At 40.3% G+C, this 27,863-nt stretch overlaps 1 protein-coding gene across 2 annotated transcripts in view; it reads right to left on the reverse strand.

Annotated features, from left to right (window-relative positions):
* Window positions 1-786: 786 nt before the first annotated feature.
* nsd1a (nuclear receptor binding SET domain protein 1a) overlaps window positions 787-27,863 on the reverse strand; it is a 40,167-nt gene continuing 13,090 nt past the window's right edge. Inside the window, exons 6-26 of one of the 2 annotated variants that reach the window (XM_083546907.1) lie at window positions 21,840-21,952; window positions 21,155-21,380; window positions 20,974-21,059; window positions 20,830-20,883; window positions 19,266-19,314; window positions 19,023-19,180; window positions 17,692-17,823; window positions 17,453-17,576; window positions 16,429-16,629; window positions 14,447-14,626; window positions 13,856-14,012; window positions 13,552-13,757; window positions 12,730-12,842; window positions 12,236-12,505; window positions 10,710-10,826; window positions 10,015-10,156; window positions 9,267-9,373; window positions 7,766-7,967; window positions 5,130-6,572; window positions 4,367-4,416; window positions 787-4,251 (exon numbers count right to left, since the gene is read on the reverse strand). In XM_083546907.1, coding sequence (XP_083403033.1) covers window positions 5,935-6,572; window positions 7,766-7,967; window positions 9,267-9,373; window positions 10,015-10,156; window positions 10,710-10,826; window positions 12,236-12,505; window positions 12,730-12,842; window positions 13,552-13,757; window positions 13,856-14,012; window positions 14,447-14,626; window positions 16,429-16,629; window positions 17,453-17,576; window positions 17,692-17,823; window positions 19,023-19,180; window positions 19,266-19,314; window positions 20,830-20,883; window positions 20,974-21,059; window positions 21,155-21,380; window positions 21,840-21,952 — 3,275 coding nt within the window. In that variant the 3' untranslated portion in view covers window positions 787-4,251; window positions 4,367-4,416; window positions 5,130-5,934. Of the gene's footprint in view, window positions 4,417-5,129; window positions 6,573-7,765; window positions 7,968-9,266; window positions 9,374-10,014; window positions 10,157-10,709; window positions 10,827-12,235; window positions 12,506-12,729; window positions 12,843-13,551; window positions 13,758-13,855; window positions 14,013-14,446; window positions 14,627-16,428; window positions 16,630-17,452; window positions 17,577-17,691; window positions 17,824-19,022; window positions 19,181-19,265; window positions 19,315-20,829; window positions 20,884-20,973; window positions 21,060-21,154; window positions 21,381-21,839; window positions 21,953-27,863 lie in introns of both variants that reach the window. The other variant, XM_083546906.1, reaches the window with a different exon arrangement.

A 27,863-nucleotide genomic window follows, 5' to 3' on the forward strand; every position in this document is an offset into this window, starting at 1 on the left:
CAGTAAATGTGCATTTTGCCTCTTTTTCATTGTTGGACAACGGCAATAATTTTAGAATTAATTTCTTACGTCAGCTTATTTACTTTTAGTTACTTTTAATCCGATGTGATTGATTACACGTTATTTTAACGTGTCTGTCACCAGATGGTCGATCTAACAAAGATCATCGACTTGCTGAACATTTACAGGAATCATATAGATTTATGACCAGTTGATAAACTATTTAGATTTTGAGATTGATCTATGCAGGGTCACAAACCCACCAAGGTCAAATGTCTGAAAGATGACCAGCTTTCTGGTGGATAGTCATGATATAATGATGTATAACTTGAGTTTATTAAAACAGTTATAATTCTTTCTTTCATTATAAAACTCTAAAAAGTGTGTGAATATCTGATGTTGCTCAGGAGCCTTCCAACAACCACCTACTGCCAAAGACTGTGTGTGTGTGTGTGTGTGTGTGTGTGTGGTGTATAAACATCACAACCAAAGTGAATTGTCCCACCTTAATGCCAGCGTTCCCAGGACCAGATACTTCTGCTCACAGAGTGTAGGCATTCCGGATAATTTTCATAGATTGCATAGTAACTTTTAGCAGTGGGTGTTGCAATGAGCTTCTTTTGACAACAAAAAAGGAGATGCATTGTGCGAGCTCCGTCTTCATTCCCACGTCTACCCGGTGTGGCCAGAAGTTTTCATTTTGGTTTCATTCTGTAAACGTTTCATATTTTGAAAACAAAACAAAAAAATGTCCATTGTGATTGACAGAAACCACCTCAGTGTCTCTACTGTAAAACTTTACTTATAATATTTTCATATACACAAAGGAGTACAGTACAGTTGAAGAGGATTCTAACATGGCAGCAATGACTTTGCCCCACTTTATATACCCCCCCACCCCCCTTTCAACCCCCCAACCCCAAACCGGTGTGTTTCGTCTTCCGAGCACCAAAGCACACTCAGATTCGGCATCTAACACTCCATACAAAAACACACTCACGCTCTCTCACCCTCATACACACATACACACGCTCTCACACACATAAAAATGTACAACAAAAGTGTAAAACAGTGAGAACTGATTCTACAAAGTCCATAAATATGAAGAGACTAAAGGAAAGCAAACATGCTTTTTTGCTTCTTTTTTTGTTTGTTTTTTTTTTTGGACAAGAAAGATGGCTGCTGTGAAGATTACAACCAAAAAATAAGAACCAAAACAAGTGGGGCAGGAAGGTTAACATTCTGTGGATATCAAAAAGATGAATGATTGTAAGGCGGAAACATTGTTCAGACAATAAACACAATAAAAAAAAGACAATTGTCCTTCATTTGGAAATGTCTCTGGCAAGTTAGATTTCATTTCAGGCTGATGGGATTGAATAAAAAAAAAAATCGAATCACATTTCATATACGACAAGTTTGACAAGATTTAGGACCTAATGTAGAGCCTTGAGGTATGCCTTCTAAGCTAAAAACAAAAAAAAGGCACAAACCTGTCATGGTTTAGTGGAAGTATTATTGCGCTGCATTCAGATGTGTACCAAAATATTCGAGAAGGATGTTCCTTGTATGTCATTCATGAGAAAATTCGTCGATCGAATGCCAGAAAGGCACAGGGAAACAGGTAATTTTGGAACTAGGGTAAAAACGGTGATAGTGTGAGTGACGGAAATTTTGTTGTCACAATCTCGTCCTGTCTGTTCGTGCGATTACAGCATGGGTGTGTAATTTCAAAGAAATGGCTCAACCCAGCGATGAGGCGTGAGGCTCCCCTACGATGCCATCTCGATATTCTGTGGCTTTTTTTTTTAAGGCTGAACCTATTTCTTGAAATTTTGCTCACACTATCTCCAAGGCTTTTACAGTAAACGCTTGTTGCACACCACTTCACTGCTCCATTATAACTATTGGAAAGGGCTTCAAAATAAATGGGCACTGGTCCCAGGGTCGCAAACTCCTATTTCCAAATTTTCCCGTTATCCCTGCATCAACCTGTATAAACGTTTATTTATGCTCCTTTTGATGGGTGCGGGAATGCCAATAATTTCATACCCTTTATAGTATTATAGTTACTTTTAAACTAGATGTAATGAGGTGTGTCAAAATATTCAACAAGGCTATATCGGAAATCCGACGATCTCGATCGGATCCCCAACGTTAACTATCCTGCATCTAAAATTTCAAAAATATTTCCATTCCCATGCTTCCTGCTCTGTATTAAACTCCTAATGATAGCGTAGACGATCTCCTGATCCTTTTAAGACGTTTGAGCATTAGAACCCTTAAAACAAAGGAACTGAACGCAGGTTGAAGGGAATGGAAAAATATTCTGGAAGAAGTGAGGGAGCGATTAAAACAAAGCACCGTAAAACGTGGGAACGTTTTATAACAAAAATGAGCTGAATGGGCGGAAATTTCATTTAGAAAGCTCATCATGGAGGCAAAGACAAGGATAAAATCATCAGATTAAAGCTCTGAGGAGGAAGCACAAGGGGTTTTAAAAGGGAAATTCCACCCAAATTGTTTTTTTTTACAGTTTTTTTTGTGGCTGTACACTGTGTGGAGTTTTTTTTTTTCTCCAGTATATTATTATTCTGGTTGACTGCTTAAATAGACAAACTGAACAATAGGACCAAAAATATAAAAAGAAGAACACAAGATTAGATTGAATTGTAGAACTAAAGAGTGGTATTTAGTTTTTGGTTCAAAGTCCGTGCTTTCAGGAATCCGAAGTCGAGGCTTGTGAAGTGTGTTTTGGAGTTGGAACAGCAGTTAATTACCTCAGATAAAGGTGTACGATACGAACAAAAAAACCCCACATCCCTCGTACAACGTGCAGCACCGAAATCAGACCTGATGTCCGGAATGAAAGTGTAATAAAAAAAATAAATAGTTGTGATCATTTCGGTTAATTTTTGTCGTCATCTTCACGACCAGCTTGCTACAACTTTGCAGCTGAGGCTTTGATTTAGAACCAGTGATTGCCAAATGCTTTTTTTTTTTCATTCAAATGAAATCTATGGTCACCGAATTGGGACTAAAGACGCAGAACCGGCCAATAAATTTAGACGATTTACACACCACAATAAAAGTGCGTTAGAGGGATCACAGAAGTTTGTAAGACTTGATTCTGAATTCACCCAGGTTGTCATTTCAAGCGGGAGAAACACCGGGATCCATCTCCACATCCTAAACAGATTATAACTTACAGGCATCCAAATGTTAGTATTATACCTATAGCCAAAGGATTACATCTCCCATCATCCCCTGCACATCACAGGTCCTAGTCACATGTTTACCTTCAATTAGCATTCAAGACCCACCTTTATACATACAAATTGTCCTTCATGATTGTTGATGTTCATGAGCTTCAGTGGCTCACTCGTTTTTTGTTTTTTTTGGTTTGTGCTTTTTTTTTTTATACTTATTATGTATCTTCATTTCCAGCATTTGGCAAGAAGCCCCCTATCCAGAAAGACTTACGCTGATCTCATCTATACCCCTGAGCTGTTCAGGGTTAAAAGCAGAATTGGCTGTGGAGCTGGGATATAAACTCATGACCTTCTGATTAAAAATCCAGTGTCTTGAACCCTGAGATACTATTTCCACTGTTTACATCTAGAATAAAACTAATACTTGAATCCAATCCCGGTCTCATTATTAGATAAAATGTGAGACTACCACAAGGTTCATGTGGGAACGTTGAACAGTGCTAATTAAAGGTAACAAAAAGCAGGTGTGATGTTCAGTGGAATGTGACTGGGACATATGACATGCAAAGGCTGATTGGGAGATGAAGTACTTTGGCTCTTGGCATATTCAGAATCTGAATCAGAATCAGGTTTATTGGCCAAGTCCTGATTGTCCTGATTGATTGGGTGGCACGATGGTCCAGTAAAAAGTGGAGAATCAAGTAAGATGTTACTTCCAGAGTTTTGATGAACCAGAGTCCCATTTCTGAACCAATATTGATTCTTATCCAGAGTCTGGAATCTGACCCAGAATTTCAATTCTCAACCAAAGTATTGATCTCAATTCTGACCCAGACTCTGGATTTTGACCCAAAATCTCAGTTTTGTACCAGAGTCTCAATTTAGCGCTAGAGTCACGATTCTGACCCAGAGCCTCAATTTAGAGCCAAAGTCTTGATTCTGAACCAGAGCTTTGATTTTGATCCAGAGTCTCAATTCACAGCCAAAGTCTTGATTCTGACCCAGAGTTATGATTCTGAACCAAAATCTTAATTTAGCACTAGAGTCACGATTCTGACCCAGCGTCTCAATTCACAGCCAAAGTCTTGATTCTGAACCAAAGTCTTGATTCTGAACCAGGCTCTCTATCCCAAACCAGAGTTTTAATTCTGGACCAGTCTTTTGATTTTGTCTCATAGTCTCAATTCTGAACGTTATTTCCTAACTATATACAGTGGAACCCCGTTGTACGAGCATAATTCGTTCTTGAAAATTGCTCGTGTGTCCATTTGCTCGTATGTTCGAACTGATTTTCCCCATAAGAATGAATGTAAAAGTGATTTAATCCGTTCCGAGATGTCATTCGATCGCTTATTTCTGCATTTAAAAAGTATTTGTAGCCTATTTTTAAAAACAAATACACCGCAAATTACCGTAATATAAACATAATTTAACACTTACTCATGGGGTAGTGGTTGATTGCGAGTGTGAGACGCGCACCCCACTCATAACATCCTCGGTTTCCATGGTAATTCTATTTACTTTCGTTTTCACAGCACCATCACTGATTTTCTTGGGAGACATTTTTCAAGATTTCTAGGGAAATAAAAATATAAAACTAAAAAAAGTTACTGTGGGAGAGCGTATGAATACGGGAGCCACTTTTATTTGGGTTTTTTTGTGTCGGTCTATTTAGTGCCCCAGGCAGCACATCTCTGGCGCGTGCGCCCGCGCACACACACACACCCTCCGATCACTTGAACTAAGGGTCATCAACTAAGCGACTGATGCGACCCTCCGCCGAAAACGGGGAACCGGCAGCGTGGGTTTGCTCGTGCCATCGAAATTTGCTCGTGAAACAGGGTAAAATTTTGCCAGCGAGTTTGCTCGTATCTCTGTTTGCTCATACAATAGGTTGCTCGTACAACGGGGTTTCACTGTATATTAAATTGAGATGTTGCCTTCCTTAAAACATTTCGAACCATACAACCTGGTATCCTTAAAAAAAAATTAAAATACTGGGTCAAAGCTTACTTTCACAGAATTTTTTTTTTTTCATGTATGAGAAAGCTTTTGAAATGAATACAAAATATATATATATATGTGTGTATTTAAAACTGTTAACTAATTCGACTCGAACACCAATCTATGTCATAAGAATCAGTGTAAATCGGTTAAAAGTTTTTTTTTTTGTAATTCATGCGTCATCTGAGTAACAACTGTTGTTCCACTGCCCCACTTCCTGCTTACCAGATGCCACGGTTTGCCAGAGATAAAAAATATTAACAGTAGGTGGAGGAGATGATGGTCATGATGATGAGGACAAAACCGAAAAGAAAACAACAAAGAAAGCACCAAACAGTAACTCTACACCCAAAACAGGACTTATGACTGAACAGCCAAAGGTCCACAGCACCACTTTATTTTTCCAGTTCGCCTTTCTTTGAAAAAGTGAACTTGGTTAAAGAAGGCAAGCCGACTTCTGTCTTAATGTCAGAACGCTGCCTGTGTCCGTTATAGTGGAAAAAGAGCTGCTTTGCATCCAGCTGAGAACACACACACTAGCCGATCTCTGAGCATCTCTGGATAAGTGAGAGCGCTGATTTGAGATCGGATTGACTGCTTCTTTCCTACAGGCTACAAAATTTGTACCTATACCTGCCCGATGGCCGAGATCTTCTACTGTGCGGTGCATGATGGATGAATGCATGGATGAAGGGGATAGAGAGTAAACCCAGACCGCTCACTTCCCCCTATATGACTCGTCCTCTAAACCTTCCGTGACAAAGTCTTCGTCTATGCAACTGTCATCGTCCCAGTCGTCCTCGTCCCACCCCTTTTCAAATCCCTCCTCTTCATCCTCGTCCTCAAACTCCTCGTAATCCACCTCGCCGTCCTCATCTACATCGTCGTCCCCGATGACTTCCAGGCCCACACCTTCACCCCCGATCAGCCCTTCCACCACTTCTCCTTCCTCGACCTCGGCCATGACGTCATCTTTCACCTCTTTAGACAGAGAAGGGGCGGGGAGCAAGTCTTCGTCCAACACGACCTCATCCTCAAAGGCCGTTTGCTGCCTGCTGTAGGGCGCTTTCCTGGTAACGGGAGGGATGTAGAGATCGGCAGTAGGCGGAGTTAACCTGCACTTGGGCGGAGGGGATAGGACAGGCATTCCCGGGATATACTCGCGAATCTCTCCGGGTTCCAGGGGGTCGGGGCCGCACGGGTCGTGCTCGCTGCACGAGAGCTTGCCGTCCAGCTTTGAGATGAAGAGCATGCCGTCACGGTGCTGCTTGCAGTACGAGCTGGGGCACATCTCGCAGAACGATGCCGCCTCCTTGCCACACTCGTTGCACTGGTGCCACGGGCACTCCCAGCGACCTGACGGCAAACACAAACACACACTTACTTTAAAGCAGGGGTCCCCAAACTATAGCTTGCTGTCCCCCACATTTGGAACGGCCCCCTGAACAATGCCAGAGACATTTGTTGGAAATAGAATTTTAAACATGTGTTTTACTTATATCATATTGTGATAAAGGGTATCTGCAAGAGTTAAAGGGAAAGTTTATAGGACTGTGATGAGACCTGAGATGTTGTATGGTTTAGCGACAGTGGCATTGAGTAAAAGACAGGAGGTGGAGCTGGAGGTAGCAGATCTGAAGATGGTGAGGTTTTCGTTGGGAGTGATGAGGAGGGACAGGATTTGAAGCGAGTTTATTAGAGCAGCATTTTGGGGACAAAGGAAGAGAGGCCCAATTGAGATGGTTTGGACATGTGCAGAGGAGGGACATGGGGTATATCGGTAGGAGAATGCTGGAGGATAAAGCCATCAGGAAGGAGGAAAAGAGGAAGGGAAAAGAAGGTTCATGGATGTGGTGAAGGAAGACATGCAGGCAGTTGGTTTGAAAGAGGCAGATGTAGAGAACAGGGGGTATGGAGACGGATGATCCGCTGTGGTGACCACTAATGGGAGCAGCCGAAAGAAGAAAAAGAAGAAGAAGAAGTTTTACTCATATCTGGATTTGATAATAAAGGATAGCTTTCAAGCTTTAATGTCCCTTAGTTATTAATAAAGGTCGAGGCCGCGATAGTTTTTCCGGCTTCCGGTCCGCTGTCATTACATGTGTGGCCTCTAGAGGCGAATCACTGACTCCATGTGGTGTTTGTTTTTACACGTTTTCGCACATTTTCAAGATTCAGTACTCATTTTTGATGTTTGTAATAAAGTTCAATAATATTTTACATGGAGTGTTATGTTTGTTTTTTTATCCAGTATCCATTTTAAAAACAGTTGATTAATCGGTTATTGGCAAGTACAATCCAACCTATCTATCAGTATCAGTAAAATACACTATGGGTCAACCTCTATTAGTTATCTAGCAGAAGTTATTTGTTTAAAGTATGCTTATCCCCGAGGTACGTATTCACATGTTCATTATTTTTGTCAATAGGGATCATTACAGCAGTTTTTAAAATACAAACTCACTCCATTCTGTTTGGTTTGTTTGTAGCTGCAAATTCTGTACAAAAAAACAGATACTTTCCTAAGCACTGTGTGGCTCTGTTCTCACCTGCAGGTCTCTTGGACAGGTTCAGACAGTCAGCGTGGTAAACTTTGGGGCAGCCGGGCTTCTTACAAGAAATTATTTGCCCTCCGTCTCCACAGTAGAAGCATTCGTCTTCATGCTCTTTCACAACCTGCAGCTGGCTCTTCCTCTTTGCAGACATCTTCTTCTTTCCTTTCCGGGCCTTGTCATCTGATGGAGGCTGATTCTGCAACAGCAGCAACATGTACATTAGTACCCTCGACATACGCTATGTGGACAAAAAATATTGGGACACCTGACTTTTTTATATATCTATTAGGGCTGCAAATCGATTGCAATATTATATAAATGTTATGCTTTATTTATGCTATATTATGCTTCTATATCCTTTTCTTAACAGTACAACAAATTACTTACTAAAGATCTGAAGGAAGCTCAACACTGAGCCCTGAGGAATCCCTACACTTTTTTTGTTTATTTCGTTTGTTTTTTTTTGTTAATTTATTTATTTGCTGACCTTATTTGTTTCATTTTATTTATTTCGTGTCATTCATAAAATTCATACACCAATCAGGCATACCATTATGACCACCTGCCTAATTTTGTGTTGGTTCTCTTTTTGCTGCCAAAACAGTCATGATCCGTCGAACATTAACTTCTTCATCAAACCACACGGGCCAGCCGTCGATCCCCACGTGCATCATTAAGCCTCGGGCGTCCATTACCCTGCCACCGGTTCACCACTATTCTTTCCTTGGAACACATTTGAAAGATACTGAGCACTGCAGACCGGGAACAGCCCACAAGAGCTGCAGTTTTGGAGATGCACTGACCCAGCCGTCTAGCAATTTGTCAAACTTCCTCAAATCCTTACGCTTCCTCATTTTTCCTGCCGCTAACATATCAACTTTGAGGGCAAAATGTTCACTTGCTGTCTAATATATCCCAAAGACTAACAGGTCCAGGTGCCAGTATCAAGAGATAATCAGTGTTATTCCTGGTCGGTGTTATACGCTCAGTTTATAACAGAGCGTATAACACCGACCAGGAATAACACTGATTATCTCTTCATAACACTGATTATCTCTTCAGTACAATGTATTTATTTTGTTCTGAGTTGGAGTCAGCAAAAGGGCTAATAAGTAAAAGCCTCATAACTCAACCATCAACCTTAGTTCTGTTTAGGAAAATGGGCCAGTGAGTAAATTATGTGCAGTAAGTCTGAAAAAAGAAAGAGGGAAATGTCTGCCAAGTTGATTTCCTAGCTCAATAAAATGTTATTTATTTATTTTAGAATACTTAAATAATTCCACAGGGATTTCTTTGTATCCCGAAAGACGTTAGGAAGCTATGGTCAAAGTGGGGGGCTGTATCTGCACCCCTGGAGCACAGAGGGTTAAGGGCCTTGCTCAAGGGCCCCATAAGTGACAGCTTGACAATACTGGGGCTCGAACCCCTAACCTTTTGATTAGTAACCACCGATCTACCACTTTCCTATATCTAATGTTCATGTTGCATGCTGTACCTTTGGTCGCACCCCCAGGAAGCCGCTGCAGTTCGGTGCTCCGCATTTACACACTGTCTTGCCGTTTCCCAGACACTCCAGGTTATAGTTGAACGTAAGCTCGACACCTGAATAAAACAGTCAGGGGATAGTGTTAAACCTGAAAAAGATGGACGGGAATTAACTGAAAACTGAGTTTTTTTTAAATGAAACTAATGTGACATGGAGGTAGGGGGAAGGGCATTAACAGGCAATGGGTTAATACTAGAAGTCAACTGATAGTGGATTTTAACAAATAGCTAGTTTGGATCAAATTTGCTGATATCTGATGAATCAACACAGTTTTTAAAATGTTTTTTTTTTTTAAAAAAAAAACAACTCCCTATAAAATAGCACTGGACTTCATTACAAAAATAAAAAAAAGAAAAAAACAGTACTGCATTGTGAAAATGTGCTAATAAAATACAAATTAATTATATTAATAAATACTGAGGAAAACTGTAACGAAAACGAATACTCTAAAAATAAAAGCAAATACATACAAAAAGAAAAAACAATTCAAAATAAACAGCATGTGGTGTCAGTGATTCACCTCTATAGGCCGCTCTCATAATGTATAATGCAGCCCGGAAAAACTATTGGTATGTATAACGATGAATGGGTTGACAAATGCTTAAAATAAAAAAATCTGACAAGAAGTCTGTAGAGATCAAATCAACTATAAGCATTCACAATGAGGATGAATTTAATGACAAAAGATCTATCTCACCTTCAGGAATGTCCACGAGAGCGAAGAGGCCGACTCGCGTGTCCCCGTTCACTGTCCATTTTTGAGTCTCGCAGTTGGGCTGGCAGCAGTGGTTCATGAATCGAGCCTGGTTTCCTTTCGGCCCTGCGTCAATGATTCGGTCCTAAATACAGAGAAAAAAACCGTGGCTTATGTTGGGGAAGGCGATACCCATTTAATGCTTCAAAAACAGATCATTTGTGTTCAAGTTCTATACTATTATATTAAGTTTTATACTATTATATCAAGTTTATAGTATTACACAATTGAAGTGAGTAACCGTACAATCCGTGTCTGTTAAAAGTTTGGAAACACCTAGTCTTTTATATTCTTTGACACACACATGCATGATCCTGTTGTTTATCAAACCCACACCCCCCACAGTCAAACATGGAGGTGGATGTTTTATGGTTTGGAGTTGTTTTGGAGCAGGGTTAGATGCTGAGAGAATTTAAAGCTTTTATCCATGCTAAGGATTTTTTAATGAAAATAAAGTGGGATATCTGGACATTTATTTATTTGTTTGGTCAAAAAAAAAAATCTTAATACCCTTATTAAGTTTATTGTATAGAAACAGAGTTTTCACACTCCACCATAGAGTGTATGTTCCAGAGGTAGATGTGTCAGATGCTGCACCGTTGGAGGAAGTGTAAGGTACGGAAATTCGAGCAACTTGCCTTATCCAGTGTGAGCATGTAGAAGTTGCAGATGTCGTTCTCCTGTGCATGTCTGATCCTGGCACGACACTCCTCCTCGTCAATCACCTCGCCCACATACTCGCTCACGAATGCACCCTGAAAAAAAAGGGGGCAGAGAATGAACTCCATGTTGGACTACAGCTGACCAATTGGAAAAAGAAATATATAAAAAGTTTGAGGCTTCATTTTGGTTCTGTCATTGGTGTCTTACTCTAGTGTGTTCGCCTGTTCTGTGTTAGCTCACTGAGGTTTCTTTGTCTCGTTATGAAGTCTTGCCAAATAATATTTCAGCCTTTTCTCTGCTTCTATAATTCCTGGATTTAAACTGTTTGTTTCTATAATATGGATTATACTGTATTATTGTTTCCAAGATATGGTTTGTCTCTTGCTCTGGACTTTAATGATGATTTATTAACTCGAGTCATATATAATTTTAAGCCTCGTTTTGTCCCTGCTGTATTTGGACGTCTGCTATGGATTTGAATTGCTATGAATTTCACATATCGAGTCATTCGAACTGCATGCTGCAAAAATGAAACATATGCAGAGATCTGAAAGAAGGCCAACACTAATCCCTGAGGAATCCCTATGGATGCTTTTATAAGCTTTTTCTAATTCCTCTAACACTGCTACATTTCAGTTAATAAAACAAACTCTTTCATTAATATTTATCACTATGTAACAGCAAAAATGTCCTAAAATTAAAGGACAAGGAACAGTTAGAAAAGTAAAAGACACTGTGTTGTAGAACTATGCATCTCCATAACTGAGGCTGATGCGATTCACATCTGGATGTGTAGTCAACGAATACGATAAATTAAAGATACCTATGAAGCAACTACCGATACGATACGATTAACCCCTATTACTGTGCAGTGCGATCCGATTTCAATTAAATTCAACACGATGTGATTCAATGGAAGAAATATGATGCTTTGCAATTCAATATGGTACTGCAATGCAAATAGTTCACTTTTATTTTCTTTGGTTCAGACAGACAGCAAATCATCAATGTACTTAAGTGCCTTCTGACTTCTAGCACATGGTCCTTTCACAAACACGCCTTTATGGTGGAAAAAAAAGATGAAATAAAGCCAGATGTTCTTTTCCTGTTCTGTTTCCACGAAGATGCAGCTCTACCTCTGCCATGTTAATCTGTATTCTATGTTACTCTCAAAACACACCTCTGTGTTGTGAAGTATGGCACTGACCGGATCTGCATGTAACAAAACTTTCTTTCGGCTTCTCCCATTAGGGGTCGCCACAGCGGATCATCCGCATGTTTGATTTGGCACATGTTTTTAGACTGGATGCCCTTCCTAACACAACCCTCCCCATTTATCCAGGCTTGGGACCGGCACTAAGAGTGGCTGGAGTTGGTTCCCTGACCGGGGATCGAACCCGGGCCGCAGTGGTGAAAGCACCGCATCCTAACCACAAGACCACCAGGGGACCTGACCAGATCTGCATGTAAAAAATGATAAATGTCCAGCATGCCCTCTCACCTTTCTGATGTCGTTGATGCTACGGAGCCCCCAGCCACGCGACAGTGTCCTGAAGATCTCCACTGAGGTGTACTCGCGTTTGGTAAAGCACTGGTTTTGGCACCTTTCTCCTGCGGCACACACCTGCGGGTGGCACTCGTACAATAGCATGCGGTTGATGCACTCCGAGTCCATTCCGCATGGGTTCTCGTCCGTGGCCTTGCAATTACAACGCGGGAGCTCCGACAGGTCCGCCGTCACGATCTGCACCTTACCTACTGGACGGTTCACCTGGAGGAGAGCAAAGGGAGTGAAGGGTACGAAAATGAATACAGCTAACTCGTCAACCAGTAATGAATATTCGAAGCTTAAGCATATGTAAGGTTCTTCTTGGCAGATCTTGGGCATGAACAAGGAATTGAAACTCCGCTATATTTCACACTTTTGCAAAGAAAATGCGAGCAGATGTCATGACATTTTGTCGACAGAGTCAAAGCAAAAAGATTAAGTCCCACCTTAATGTGTCTGTATGGTGGGGGCTTCTTGTCATTCTTCCTATCTTCCTGAAGCTGCCTCATTTCTTTCTCCGTCTGGAGCTCCCGGAATCGCTCGGCGGCCTCGTTTAAAGCTGTACAAAATAAATATGGATCATATCATTCTTTGGGTTGAATTATCATCTTATTAATAAAACCATTGTTGGTCTTCCGGTGCAGTTTATTTTTCCCTGCTTCTTGTGTTATTAGTGAAGACTTGGGTTTCTGTACATAGAGAATTGTGACACTGTACACAAATATGAAGTAAAATTTACCTGGTCCCTTTGTGCGTCTCTTTTCATATAAGCTATTGAGCACTACAGTGTAGCGTGTAGTAGAGGTCGACCGATTAATCGGCATCGATAGGAACTATCGGCTATTGGCCAAAAATACACACTGATAGTTTTTCCGGGATCCGGTCTGCTGTCGTTTCGAGAGCGGCCTCTAGAGGCGAATCCCTGAAGCCACCTACTGTTTGTTTTTACACTCAAGACTTTTGCACGCTATATTATGTTTTGTATTTATAATTTCTTGATTACATAATTATATTTATTAATAAATATATTAATATTTATTTTGTTTAGCACATATCAGCACTTAAATTCTTTTTTACATTTTAATATTTTTTTTTAATCCAGTATTATTAATTGGTTGATTAATCAGTTATTGGCAAATTGAATCTATCCTAGCTATCGGTATCGGTCGACCTTTAGCCTGTAGCACAACATCACAAATAAAATTCCATGGTCTTGGAAAATAAGCTGAGAAGCTAGATGAGGAGTCTACTGTGGCTTTTACAAGCACCTTTCTTGTAGACAGCGTCTGTGCCTTTGCCCATTTTCTCCTTGTTGTGAGCGTCGCCCTCCATATAGGGAAAACAGCGAGCCTGATAGGTCCACACGTAGTCCTTGGAGCCAAAGAAGTGTACAGGGAACTCGCCTACCTCGTGCCTCATGCGCGAGATGTTCTCGGGTACGTTCTTGGGTTGGGTCACCTCAGCTGGCCACCACCTGCACGAGAAACAGATCAGCGGAGAGTTGTGTCACACAACAAAAAGGACATTGTTTGCTTTGGAGGGGGTTGAACTTGAACTCCGCGGAAGACCGACCTGTAGCGACCGACTTTCACCCACAGGATGTCCTTGTAGTGGGGTTTCTTGCCTGCTCGACAGTCGTTGCAGTACCAACTCTCTTTGGGCATCTCGATGTTCAGACACTCGCGATGGAAGGCAGCAGGACAGGACTCGCAGCACAGCAGACTGCCCCCTAAACCAAAATGCAAGTATTACACAGCAGCATCTGCAGGGGTTTGTCAGTATCTCATTCCTACGCTAATGTGAGCGACTTTGCAGTGCTTCTAAAGTGAATTCCTAACAAGAATTTACATGTATGACATTTGGGAGATGCTCTTATCCAGAGCAACTTGCAGCTGTTAATGTGCTTGCTCAAGTGCTCAGCGGTAGCAGCTTGGTGGTGCTGGGATATGAAAAATGACCTACTGATCTAGAATCCGATGACTAAACCACTGAGCTACCACCAGCCCAGGAATGCATTCATGATATAAATATGTAATGGTTCTTGCTAGTATTTTCCTACAAATGAGCTCCGCCTCCATCTCGAGGTCACTACTACTACCTAATACATAGCACTGTATTTAATCGGGAACACTCCATCAGGTTTAAAGACGTGCCAGACGAGACCTTCAGAGCAGACGAAGCACCAGCTGACGTTGATGTGCTCGTGGTTCTTGCAGCCTTTGCGGGGAGTGAAATGATTTGGACACAGAAAGCTGTTGTTGGCCAGCGGAACACTGCCGGCGGCCATGCAGTAGTCGTTTGCGTGGTACGCCACTGGACAGCGCACACAGCGGGTCAGGCGACCTGTAGCACACACACACAACCACACACAGGTACACAGTCAAACTGAATGCTTTTAAAGAAGAAGCAGGAAGTACTGTGGTTGATAATGGAGCATAAGCAGCATCTAGTACAGCAAGAAGATTTCAACTAATTGTGATTATAAATATAACGTTTGGTTTTGCTACTTATTCAATGTGTAAGAAATAATCCATAGCTAGGAGTTTTTTAATGCATGTTGTGGAGGCAAATGATGGCCCGACGCAAAGTCAATAATAGTGTAAATCCTCCCACCTAAGGCAGGACTATCCTGCTTATACCATGGTCACTTGCGAGCGTCAACATATTAAAGATGTAATTTATGTTTGCAGTGCAAAACTGACTGAATGGATCAAAATCATGGTTATTTTTGTTAAATATTTTCTTGTTCAAGAACTAGATCAAGAATTCTGTAGTAGCATCGGATTAAATTTATTTGGATGTTTTTTAATTAATATATATATAAAAATGTCAATGTTTTATTTATCACTTTAAATGAATAATACAATAATAAAATAGTTTTTTTTTACACATTTTTATGTAATTTATTAGTACAAACTGTTTTAAAATGGTACTCTGAACTCGGGACCAGCAGTAACTCTTAGTCCGGTTCCAAATGAAAAGTCGCCAACTATCGAGTGTCAAGGTCGTGAGTATGGAGGTTCCACTGTGTGTATACATATATATAATTATAAGCGCAAGTGAAAGTTAGAGAGAAGGATTTTGTGCATCTGTACTAATAATGAAGCTGTTGCAGTTTAACTCCTGATGCTGTGTTTCGTTATATTTCTCATTTGAATGGATTCTTCTCCAGGTCCCCTGGTGGTCTAGTGGTTAAGATGCAGCGCTCCCACCGCTGCGACCCGGGTTCGATTTCCGGTCAGGGAACCATCCCCAGCCACTCTTAGTGCCGGTCCCAAGCCCGGATAAATTGGGGAGGGTTGCGTTAGGAAGGGCATCCAGCGTAAAACATGTGCCAAATCAAACGTGCGGAGGATCCGCTGTGGCGACCCCTAACGGGAGAAGCCGAAAAGAAAGTTTTTTTTAATGGATTCTTCTCCAATTCGTCAAATTCACCTTGTGCCTCGACCCATTTATCAAAATCACTGTTAGTTAAACCTCACCGACGTACTCGTTAATCTCTGTTTGGATCTGTAACTATAAGTTACTGTGGTTATATTTAGAGTGGAAGATCTCCTGCGATAGAACTCTGATCCCTTAAAACTTTGGGAGGAATTGGCCTCATCTACACCAGTACCTGACTTTACTAACATCTGTGTGGCTGAATGAATCTCCAGAAATCTCCACAAGCACACTCCCTTCATTGATCTAGGAGACCTGAACATGTTCCACCATGTCAATACCCGAGGGCACAAAGCCAGCTCTATGAAGATATGCGCTACATGCGTTGAAATGAAAGATCTTCTACTATAGAGCTATAAACCCTTTTGAACCCTTTTGGGATGAATGTAAAACGCTGACTGCACCCCAGGCCTCCTCACCTACATCAGTACCTGACTTTACTAACACCCTTGTGGCTGAATGAATCCCTTCAAATCTCCACAAAATCTAGTCGAACATCCTCCCAGAAGAGTGAAGGTTATTATAGCAGCAAATGGAGACTCAATGTGGAAAGTGGTGCCCAAAAATTTTTTGTTATAACTGTTTATAAGGCGGCATATCAATACAGAACATGGTATAACATCGTATTACATGCTGTTACGGTATACAGTGCATACTGACACCAGGCTGTAGATTTTCATCCTACACATGACTGGACTACTCACCCTTGGAGCTAGAGGGGTTTAAGGGGTTGGTGATGTAGCAGGACAGACAGACGTGGAGAGAGCAGCGGAAGCCTCGGTTCTGTTGGAGCGTGGGGGAGAATTTTATTACGCATTCCATGTGGTAGAACTTCCCACACACTGGGATCATACAGCGTCGCACGTCCTTGCCTGGTTTCTTACACACGAAACACGTGTGCACGCCTTGGAGAGAGACGGAACAGACGTAAATAAGTGTTTTTTCATCAAAGATAGAGTAGCATTAAAATGATCGCTAAACCAAGACAGACAGACAGATGGACAGACAGACAGAAAAACATGGAAGGATGGATTCATAGGCAGACAGACAGACAGACAGACAGACAGACAGACAGACAGACAGACAGACAGACAGACAGACAGACGGACAGACAAACAGAAAAACATGGAAGGATGGATTCATAGGCAGACAGACAGACAGACAGATGGACAGACAGACAGAAAAACATGGAAGGATGGATTCATAGACAGACAGACAGACAGACAGACAGACAGACAGACAGACAGACAGATAAACATAGAAGGATGGATTCATAGACAGACAGACACATAGATAAATAAGCCCTACGGAGATAAATAGACAGAAAGATGGATAGATAGATAGATAGATAGATAGATAGATAGATAGATAGATAGATAGATAGATAGATAGATAGATAGATAGATAGATAGATAGATAGATAGATAGATAGATAGATAGATAGATAGATAGATATGCTTTCTATGGGTTAGAGTGAAAGATCTGCTATAGGGCTATAAACTCTATTAAAAACCATTGGGATAAATGTAAACACTGGCTGCATCTCAAGCCTCCTCAACTCACCTATAGTATCAGTACCTGACTTCACTAACACCCTTGTAGATGAATGAATCTCCACAAATATAACTAAATATGGGATGGGATGCAGTCAACCGTAAGAAGGAATTTAGAGAGGAAGAAGCCTTGCTCTTAGTAGGACAAGCAAAAACTCCTTTTTTCTACGCTCACCTGTTGTGCACTCCTGACAGATAAAGCGTCCTTTCGGGGTCTCGCTAAGTCCGATACACTGGAGGTGAAAAGCTCCACAGCACTGTCCTTCACACAGTAGCAACTCGCCTGTATTCTCACACACCTTGGGAACACATAGCAGGTCATAAAGACACACCTGACATGGAGACATCACATCCACAGATATACAGGTTTAGTGCATTCGTTTATTCAATTATACTACCCAATAAATCATTTACCTGGCACACGTTTTCCTTCAGTGAGGCGCCTCCACCTTTCTCAGATACCTTTTTACTGTTTGAGACACCCATTTCAGCAGTTAATGAGTCTCTGGACTGGACCATGTCTTCAGTCAGTGCTGGACCAAACACCTGAATAATAAAGCGAGCAGAACGAGAGATTAAAAAATTACTTTCATCATCAGCATTTGTGATATTTCACTCACAAATCACCAGAGGTGGGAAGTAACGAAGTACAAATACTTAGTTACTGTAATTAAGTAGACTTTTCTGGTATCTTTTTACTTTAATTCATTACATTTTTACACAAATATCTGTACTTTCTACGTCTTACATTTTCAAAACAGACTTGTTACTTTAGTTTTAATCTATTTTGTGAATATGTCAATATTTTTTCTTCTCATTGCATGCTGTTTTCAGTCCATCAACCTGTTTCCTGTCATTGATGTTTGACGATTTTTATAAAAAAAAATATAAATAAATACATTTTAAAGAGGTGAAATGACCTTCAGCACAACACATTTTTTATACTGATGCATTAAGTCTCAAATCGGCACCCAAATCCGCCATGATGCACAAAATTAACCGTCTGGGGGTCGACATACGTGCCGGCGCGTTATGTGGAATAACTCTGTCTTTTTTGATCGTACAGATAAGAGCAATACATCATTCGAATCAGTAAAGGTCTACTTTTAATTGTATGCACTTAAAATAACAACAAAATGCTGTGCTTTTGTAAAATAAAGAAAAATTGACAGGAAGCGCTACCAGCTGTCTCTGTCATCTCTCTTCACAGACATAAATAAAATAACCAGAATCTCAGTGAATACCTGCCTCACAGACATAATAAATACATGAATAGAAATTTCAAAATGTCTACTTTGAAAAACAAATATTCTCTGATTATGTAATTAACCAGGTAGTAGTAATGGCTACTTTTTATTTAAGTACATGTCAGAGCGCAAACTTCTTTACTTTAACTTGAGTGAAAAAGTGTAGTCAGTACTTCAACTTTTACCAGAGTCTTTTAAAACATGAGTTTCTGTACTTCTACTTGAGTGAGGATTTGTGTATTTTTGCCACCTCTGCAAATCACAATCAATCATTTTAAAATGTTCGATGTATTATCGAGTTTAATTGAAATACAAACCTGAACAGCTTTAAGTGACAGACCTGTTCAGTCAATGCAAATTAATCAATAAAAACATGAAAAATCAGTGTACACAGTGTACAAGTCGTAAATAAAATATATATTACCTTTATTTAAATGTATTATATTCCCACCAGCAGGTTTTGCAGCATGACACATGAGAGCGTTGACTGTTTCTCACCTCTGTGTGTAAAGGTCCTGAGTCGTCACATGGTTTCATCTCGACCGTTTGGGGCTTAGCCGGACTGCTGTTCTCTCCCTGAATGTGGCTCTGGAAGACTCTGGGTGTTGTGGGTTGCTTTAAGGATGCCTGTGCATCACCCAGTTCAGGTGATATACCTGCGAACAAGAGACAAATTTAATTAAATAAACTGGATTTACATACAGCTAATATTTGTCCAGACCAGGTGGAAAAAGTGCTCACCTGCTTTGGAAGGAGGGCTGGACAGAGTGGTTTCAGGCACTTTTTTTTTCTAAAAATAAAAAATAAAAAAGAATGTATAACAGCCAAACATTTGCTAACACAGGTCTTTTTTAAAGTAAATGTAATTGGTGGGTGGTCAGATGTTAAACCTGCGGTTTGCAATGATCCTTTATTAGAATCTTTTATTTTGTAGCTATGAGAAAAAACTAAATTTCTGACAGCAAACACACCTTATACGAGTGACAACATTTAAACTTAGGGGGACATTATCTCCCTTATTTGGTAAAAGCACTAAAAAGTGCTTTTTATTTGTCAAATGTCCTATACAGCATAATTAAATTCTGATATCCCAACGATGTTAGAAAGCTGGGGTCAGAGCAAGGGGTCAGCCATAATACAGAGCTCCTGGAGCACAGTCAGTCAAGGGTCTTGCTCAAGGGCCCTAAGAGTGGCAGCATGGGGATACAAGGGTTCGAACTCCTGACTTTCTGATTACTAACCCAGTCCCTTACCCTCTAAGCTACCACTTCTCCTCCAATCACATATCCTAGCTTGTCAGGAAGCTGGGGTCAGGGCAAAGGGTCAGCCATGATACAGTGCTTCTGAAGCAGATAGGGTTAAGGGCCTTGCTCAAGGGCCCCAAAAGTGGCAGCTTGGCGATGCTGGTTCTTGAACTCCCAACCTTATAATCAGTAACCCTTAACCACTGAACCACTACAGTCATAGTTCATTTGGTCTGGTTCCAGTGTTCATTTGTATATTCCATGTCCTTGTGAAGACTACCACCATGCTTCCTCAGAATCAAGCTAAAAAAACAGATCTTTTCAAATTTCTGCTTGTGCTATGTATGAAAATCATCAAACAACCTTAATTTGTCATATATACATTAAAGTATAATCATTTTATTTACATACACCAGCTTTTTAGAAAGAAAGGGTCAGCAGACTGGGCCAGCCAGGATACCCCCCAGCTTAGGATACCCCCTCAGGGCCCAATTGTGGCAGAATGGCAATGCTGGGCCTCAAACCCCCAATCAGCTGATCAATTACCAAAAACCACTAAGCCACTATTGTCCCAACTATCACACTTGATAGGACATATCTCACAGGATCTCTTAAGAACATTATTCATAATCTTACATTCCAGTTTCATGTTAGTTCCCACTCTCCAGTGTTCTGTATTGTTTAAAGACTATAATCACACTCTTGATGTCACCCAAATGAGGATGGGTTCCCTTTTTAGTCTGGTTCCTCTCAAGGTTTCTTCCTCATAACATCTAAGGGAGTTTTAACTTGCCACAGTCGCCATGGCTGCTCAGGTATAAATACACATCATTCACCTTAACTCTTATAATTCTGTCAAGCTGCTTTGAGACAATGTCTGTTGTGAAAAGCGCAATAGAAATAAACTTGACTTGACTTGAAAGAAAGTGCTATCTGCCCCCTTCCGCATACCTCAACTCACAATTGCCCATGATTGCCAGAAAGCAATGCCTTAGTGACTCTTATTGTCAGGATTCAAACTCAAACATTTATTAAGACTAAACACAAAAAAAATCTTATACCTGAACATCTTCAACCACCACTTGTTGTATCCATTGACCTTTCAGCCTCGACTCCTGATTTGACACACACACACACACACACAAAAAAAAAGATAAATATCCAAACGAATCACAAACTCTCATTGTGACTCCAAAGATTTTCACCTTCTTCTTTGGAATTCTGAGAATCGCATCTTCGAAAGTCGAGTCCAGCACTTTAGTCTTCCGCGGCCTTTTCCTTTCTGAAGACGCTGCAAGATCGAGAGTCGGTTAATGCGTTCGGGTTGACACGAACCGCAAATGAGGGACTGCACCTGCATTTAAAAAAAAAAAACGCAACCCTTACCTGTTTTCTTTTCAACCAATTCCAGTTCGACCGTGGGAGCTTTAAGGGGCGTTGATTTTGGTGGGGAAGGAGCGTTATCGGTTTCATCGAGAGCGAGTTGACGTTCGGGCTGTGATAGTTCTGGTATCCAAGACTCGGACGGTTGACTTGCTACTGAGCACAAAACGTCAGCCAACAAAGTTCTCGGCGTATCCTCACCAACATTAGTGTTATTAATCGAAGATGCCTAGAGGGGGAAATGAGGCATGTTAAAATTTGTTTCTTTTTATATGTAAAAAGTTAATCTCTAAAAGTTTCAATCATAGACCATTAACATTTATGGCATTTGGCAAACATCCTTATCCAGACAACATTTATTTCGTTCATACAACTAAACAGCTATGGGGTTGAAAGCCTTGCTCAGGGGCCCAGGAGTGGCAGTTTGGAGTGGCTGGGAATTAACCTCATGACTTTTAGATACAAACTCCAATGCCTTAACCACTAAGCTACCACCTCCCAGAACACATGGCCAAAAGTTTCATTCCACATTTAATCCCCACTTCCTAAATTTTCCCCTGGGAGGAAAACAATTATTGATCTATTTGATAGATAACAGTGATAGATAATTATTATCTATCACTGTCTCCAGATACCTCAGAGAAGTCAAACGCAATACTACCAGGAACAGCATTGATGGAAAACTTACTGCTTTGTAGGACTCTGGGGTTTTCCTCGTTTTCTTCTTTGTAGTGGAGATCTGCTCGTAGTCCTCGCTCCACTCGATCAGCCTCTTGCTTGGCTTCCGAAGTCTTTTGCTCTCTGTGAGAAAAAAAGAATGTAATAAAACAAAATATCGGTTAATTAATGCTTCAGGAATGAATCGGGCAACTGACAAAAAAAAAAATCCATATTGTATGACAAAAGGTCTTTAATCAAAAACACGATTCTTCAGAATTCTGTGTACTGACTAAATAATGAAACACAAGATTCATCATGGGCCTCTATTTCTTTTTTATAATAAAGCATTAAAAAACTCAAAACAGAATTAGTGGAAAAATTGTTGACTTAAATCTCGATGTACAAAAGGTCTCATTATGAAAAGAGCACCTAATTATAGCGAACAGAACTATTTTACAGGCTACATATTTAGTTTTCATGCTAGCATTAGTTAGCCAGCTAGTTCAATAACCACTAAGAGCAAGAGCTCAGCCTATGCATAACTTAGCTAAGTTTACATTTTAAATGAGATGAGATATATTGCAATTTCTGGACAGATTCATTCCTAATTTGCTAGTGGTGAAGATTGGCTATTTTGTTGAAGCTAACAGTGTTTACTGTGTTACTATGAGTGCGTAAGTGGTGAAAAGAAAAATGTAGTATAACAGTCCAAATCTGCCAACAAAGAACTCAGTTTATTCCAAATAAATGGACCTTACTACCTCAGGAAACCTTCTGTCAGCCCATACACAGAAATAAGACATTATTTTACTTTTTATTACTGACAAAAAATCATGTCCTATTTGGATTTTCAATACAATACCGCCAAATAAGAACAAATAACTTGGTTAGCGAGAATAAACCTGGAAGTGTAAACTCCATTGAAATCTATTTAAAATATTATACTCTATCTTCAATCTATTTTCTTTACCAGAAATCAGAACAGGGAATAAATACGATCTGACCGTGTCATGATTGTCGATGCCAAATGGCCTGGTTTGATTATTAATACAAGTTTTTGAATATATAAATGTATATATTGTGTTGTATATAGTGTATATATTAGGGATGTACATCTCCTTGATTACTGAGGCCGATGCACAACCAACAATACAATACATTAAAGATACACACGAAGCAGCTACCGATGCGATACAATACAATTCATTCCTATTGCGATGCAGTGCGATACGATTACGATTCGCTCGAACACAATGGGAAAAAATCTGATACCAAATCAGTATGGTGCAGATCACTTTTATTTCTTTGGTTTAGACAGACAGTAAATCATAAATTTACTTCTATCACATGGCCCTTTCACAAACAGGCCTTAAAAAGATTAAATAAAACCAGACGTTCTTTCCTTGTTCTGTCTCCAGGACGATGCAGCTCTACTGCTGCCAATGGTAATCTGTATTTTATGTGACTCTCGGGACATGAATCTATAGCGATGTGTCATATTCACATAAAATCAATGGTTGTGAAACAGTTTAGCGAGGATAAATCAATCTACATATAAAATGTTGGTCACAAATGATTGGGCTTTTTCTAAATAATGAAAGTAGGTTCCCTGGTGGTCTAGTGGTTAGGATGCGGCGCACTCACCGCTGCGGCCCGGGTTCGATCCCCGGTCAGGGAACCTACCCCAGCCATTAGGGTTGCACAAGCCTTAGTGCCGGTCCCAAGCCCGGATAAATGGGGAGGGTTGTGTTAGGAAGGGCATCCAGCGTAAAAACATTTGCCAAATCTAACATGTGGATGGTCCGCTGTGGCAACCCCTAATTGGAGAAGCCGAAAGAAAGTTTTTCTAAATAATGAAAGTATCTACTAATAATTATATATAAACAAATAGGTTTGATAATATGAATACCGATGAAAATATGTTAAAAACGATGCATCATGATACACATTCCAACTTTCATCCTTTTTTAAATGGATGGATTACGTCAATAACTTTCATGCCAATGCACCGATGCAGATCAGTGAATCTTACCATCACTAGTCTATACTGCACTTTTTAGACACAGTAGTTGATAGAGTTTAGTCAGAAAACATTCAGTGAGTAGCAGTTCTCGAGATGGAAATGCCTTGTTTAGTAGAGCAACAGAGAATAATCAGACTGGTTCAATCAGACAAGAGCTACAGACAACTACTCTGTACAATTGTGGTGAGCAGAAAAGCTTGCACAATAGCAACAGCAAAGGACCACAAGTTCCACTGCTTCACCCAAAAACAACACGTGATAGTTGTAGAAAACCGTAGCCTGGTCTGATGAATATCAGATACAGAATTTGGCACCGAACAGAATGAATTAATTAACTCAACATGCCTTGAGTCAACATTCCAAATTGTTAAAGGTGGTGTGATGGTGTTGAAAATGGTTTCTTCTCACACTTTGGGCCTCATGATCACCATTTACTGTCTTCTAATGGCCGCATCCAACATACTAATATCAATACAAACAATTTAGAAAGTCTCAAACTGGTTTAATGAACTTGACAGTGAGTTCTTCAGTGTTCCCAGTCACTGAATATGCATGGACCTAAATCACCTTCTGGTGTGCGGTAGAATTGGAGATTGACAGCATGAAAATGCTCCTGAAAAATCTTCAGGATTTCAATGTCAGCATGAACCAGAATCTCAGGAGAAAGTTTTCAACATTTTGTGAAATCTATTCCAACAAGAACTCAAAGCAAAGCAAGATGCTACCCAGTACCAGTTAAGCGTTCCTACTGAAGTACTAAAATAAACCAAAACCAAAACTATTCACATTTTGCATAAGGATATATGCTAATATATACTCGATATATACTCTACTTTCACTTTCACTCTGGTTTCTTTACATGTAATCCTGCCCTGCATTTCAATGTTCCAAAAAAACACTGGGTATAAGCTTGTGGGTTATATAAATAAATAATATGTAATGTTTTTTCCCCTTAACAATTATCTAACATCTCTCAGTGCTGGGTGCTTAGTTTCAAGATGCTGAAGCAATGTTGAGTGCTTTATTGACTCATTACCTAACAAATCTCCACATATTACACATCTTTGATTTGAAGCATGTGACCTGACCATTGGGACAAAGCCGGAATTCAGATACAAGACTTATTTTTGGTTACAGGCTGCTGTCTTTTTTCTTCGTCAGTAGCTGTCTCTTTCACCCTTCTTATATCGGCAAGAATCTGGCTATACGATACATACCATGACACGGGGGTTGTGATACGATATGTTGCGATACAGATATTATTTTTGGAAAGCTGTCATTAAGAACACACCACTATATGCAAACCATAGCAAAAACTATATATATATATATATATATATATATATATATATATATATATATATATATATATATATATATATATACATACATACATACATACATACATATCGGCTAACGCTTGCGCAATATACTCTTTACCATTTTATGTCCAGCTTCAAGAATCTTTCTTAAAAGGAAAAAACCCTGACAAGTCCACATATCGAGGGATTAAATGAATGAACGATGGAAGTAATGAAGACATTTGTTAAAGTCTGCTGAAATAAGTAGAACATTTAAGTAGATCATATCTTTAGAAAATGAAACATATGTTAAACATACACAAACACTGACATACACACACGTCTTATCAAATGGGGTCTAACAAATTCAAACAATTAAATTAAATTTTTCCATTTATTTGCATTAATTAGATTTATTCTATTACATTTTTTTGCAAAATATTATTTGATTTATTATTTAACAAAGCAGGCATTTTTTTTATGTCTTTTATTCCTGCACTTTTTAATACCATTTTAACATTTTCCAGCCTGAAAACCAAACTGCACTTAAACAAAACATATTGCTGTCGGCGCAAGTCAGTCAACGCTGCTATTAATTCCGGCGGAAGTAATAGAAAACAGGTGGATATTAACGCTAATATTAGTGGCATGCCCTTAGGCTAGTGCTTCCCGTCACTGTTTAAGTTCAGAGATAAGAAGACTGCGATTTATTTAGCGGTCGGGATATACATTTAAAACAAAACAGCTACATTGCATTTTGGAGATTCGATACAGTTTCGCCAAACAAAATATTGCAATACTCACGTGTAGCGATTAAATACTTATTTTAAGAAGCAGGAGGAGCATATGGTGACTTATAAGAGCGGAGGTGCTGGATGATTGAGCAACTACTGCAGAATTGATAAGGGAGACAGCTAGAAATGACTTGGTGTGACATCTGGAAATAGAAAAGAAGAAAAAGAGACGTGGTGGTGGAATGAGGAAGTGCAGGAGAGCATAAAGAGAAAGAGGTTGGAGAAACAAAACTGGGATCGACAGAGTGATGAGAAAAGTAGGCAGGAGTACAAGGAGATGCGGCAGCAGGTAACGAGGGATGTGGCGAAAGCCAAGGAAAAAAGGCATATGAGGAGCTGTATGAGAAGTTGGACACTAAGGAAGGAGAAAAGGATTTGTACCGATTGGCCAGGCAGAGAGACCGAGCTGGGAAGGATGTACTGCAAGTTAGAGCAATAAAGGATGGAGAGGGAAATGTGTTGACTATGAAGTTGAGAAATGTGAGGAGAGTGTGTTGAGAAGATGGAGGGAGTATTTTGAGCAGCTGATGAATGAAAAAAATGAGAGAGAGAGAAAGTTGGATGATGTGGAGATGGTGAAGCAGGAAGTGGATAGGATTAGTAAGGAGGAAGTGAAAGCAGTGATTAAGAGGATAAAGAGTGGAAAGTCGGTTGGACCAGATGACATACCGGTAGAAGCATGGAGATGTTTAGGAGAGATGCAGTGGAGTTTTTACCCAGAGGTGAGAGGATGCCTGAGGAATGGAGAAGGAGTCTAAAGGTAGCAGAGCTGAAGATGCTGGACGTTTTGGAGACAAGGTAAGGGAGGCAAGATTGAGATGGTTTGGACATGTGCAGAGGAGGGACATGGGGTATATCGGTAGAAGAATGCTGGGGATGGGGGCATCAGAAAGGAGGAAAAAAGGAAGACCAAAGTAGAGGTTTATAGATACGTTAAGAGAAAGACATGCAGGTAGTTGGTGTGAAAGAGGCAGATGTAGAGGACAGGGGGGTATGGAGAGGGATAGAAGAGGGAGAAGCCGAAAGAAGAAGACGACTCACTTGTATCAATATTTTCTTCCACCCCTATTCTGCACTGAAGAAGAATTCACTCGTCAATAATTACATGAAAGTGAGTGGAAACTATACAGTGGGTACGGAAAGTATTTAGACCCCCTTACATTTTTCACTCTTCGTTATATTGCAGCCATTTGCTAAAATCATTGAAGTTCATTCTTCTTCCTCATGAATGTACACACAGCTCCCCATATTGACAGAAAAACACAGAATTGTTGACATTGTTGCAGATTTATTAAAAAAGAATAACTGAAATATCACATGGTCCTAAGTATTCAGACCCTTTTCTGTGACACTCATATATTTAACTCAGGTGCTTTCCATTTCTTCTGATCATCCTTGAGATGGTTCTACACCTTCATTTGAGTCCAGCTGTGTTTGATTATACTGATTGGACTTGATTAGGAAAGCCACACACCTGTCTATATAAGACCTTCCAGATCACAATGCATGTCAGAGCAAATGAGAATCATGAGGTCAAAGGAACTGCCTGAAGAGCTCAGAGACAGAATTGTGGCAAGGCACAGATCTGGCCAAGGTTACAAAAAGATTTCTGCTGCACTTAAGGTTCCTAAGAGCACAGTGGCCTCCATAATCCTCAAATGGAAGACGTTTGGGACGACCAGAACCCTTCCTAGAGCTGGCCGTCCGGCCAAACTGAGCTATCAGGGGAGAAGAGCCTTGGTGAGAGAGGTAAAGAAGAACCCAAAGATCACTGTGGCTGAGCTCCAGAGATGCAGTCAGGAGATGGGAGAAAGTTGTAGAAAGTCAACCATCAATGCAGCCCTCCACCAGTCGGGGCTTTATGGCAGAGTGGCCCGACGGAAGCCTCTCCCCAGTGTAAAACACATGAAAGCCCGCATGGAGTTTGCTAAAAA

This window comes from Silurus aristotelis (genome assembly GCF_946808225.1).
Source record: "Silurus aristotelis genome assembly, chromosome: 7".
Classification (NCBI taxonomy): domain Eukaryota; kingdom Metazoa; phylum Chordata; class Actinopteri; order Siluriformes; family Siluridae; genus Silurus; species Silurus aristotelis.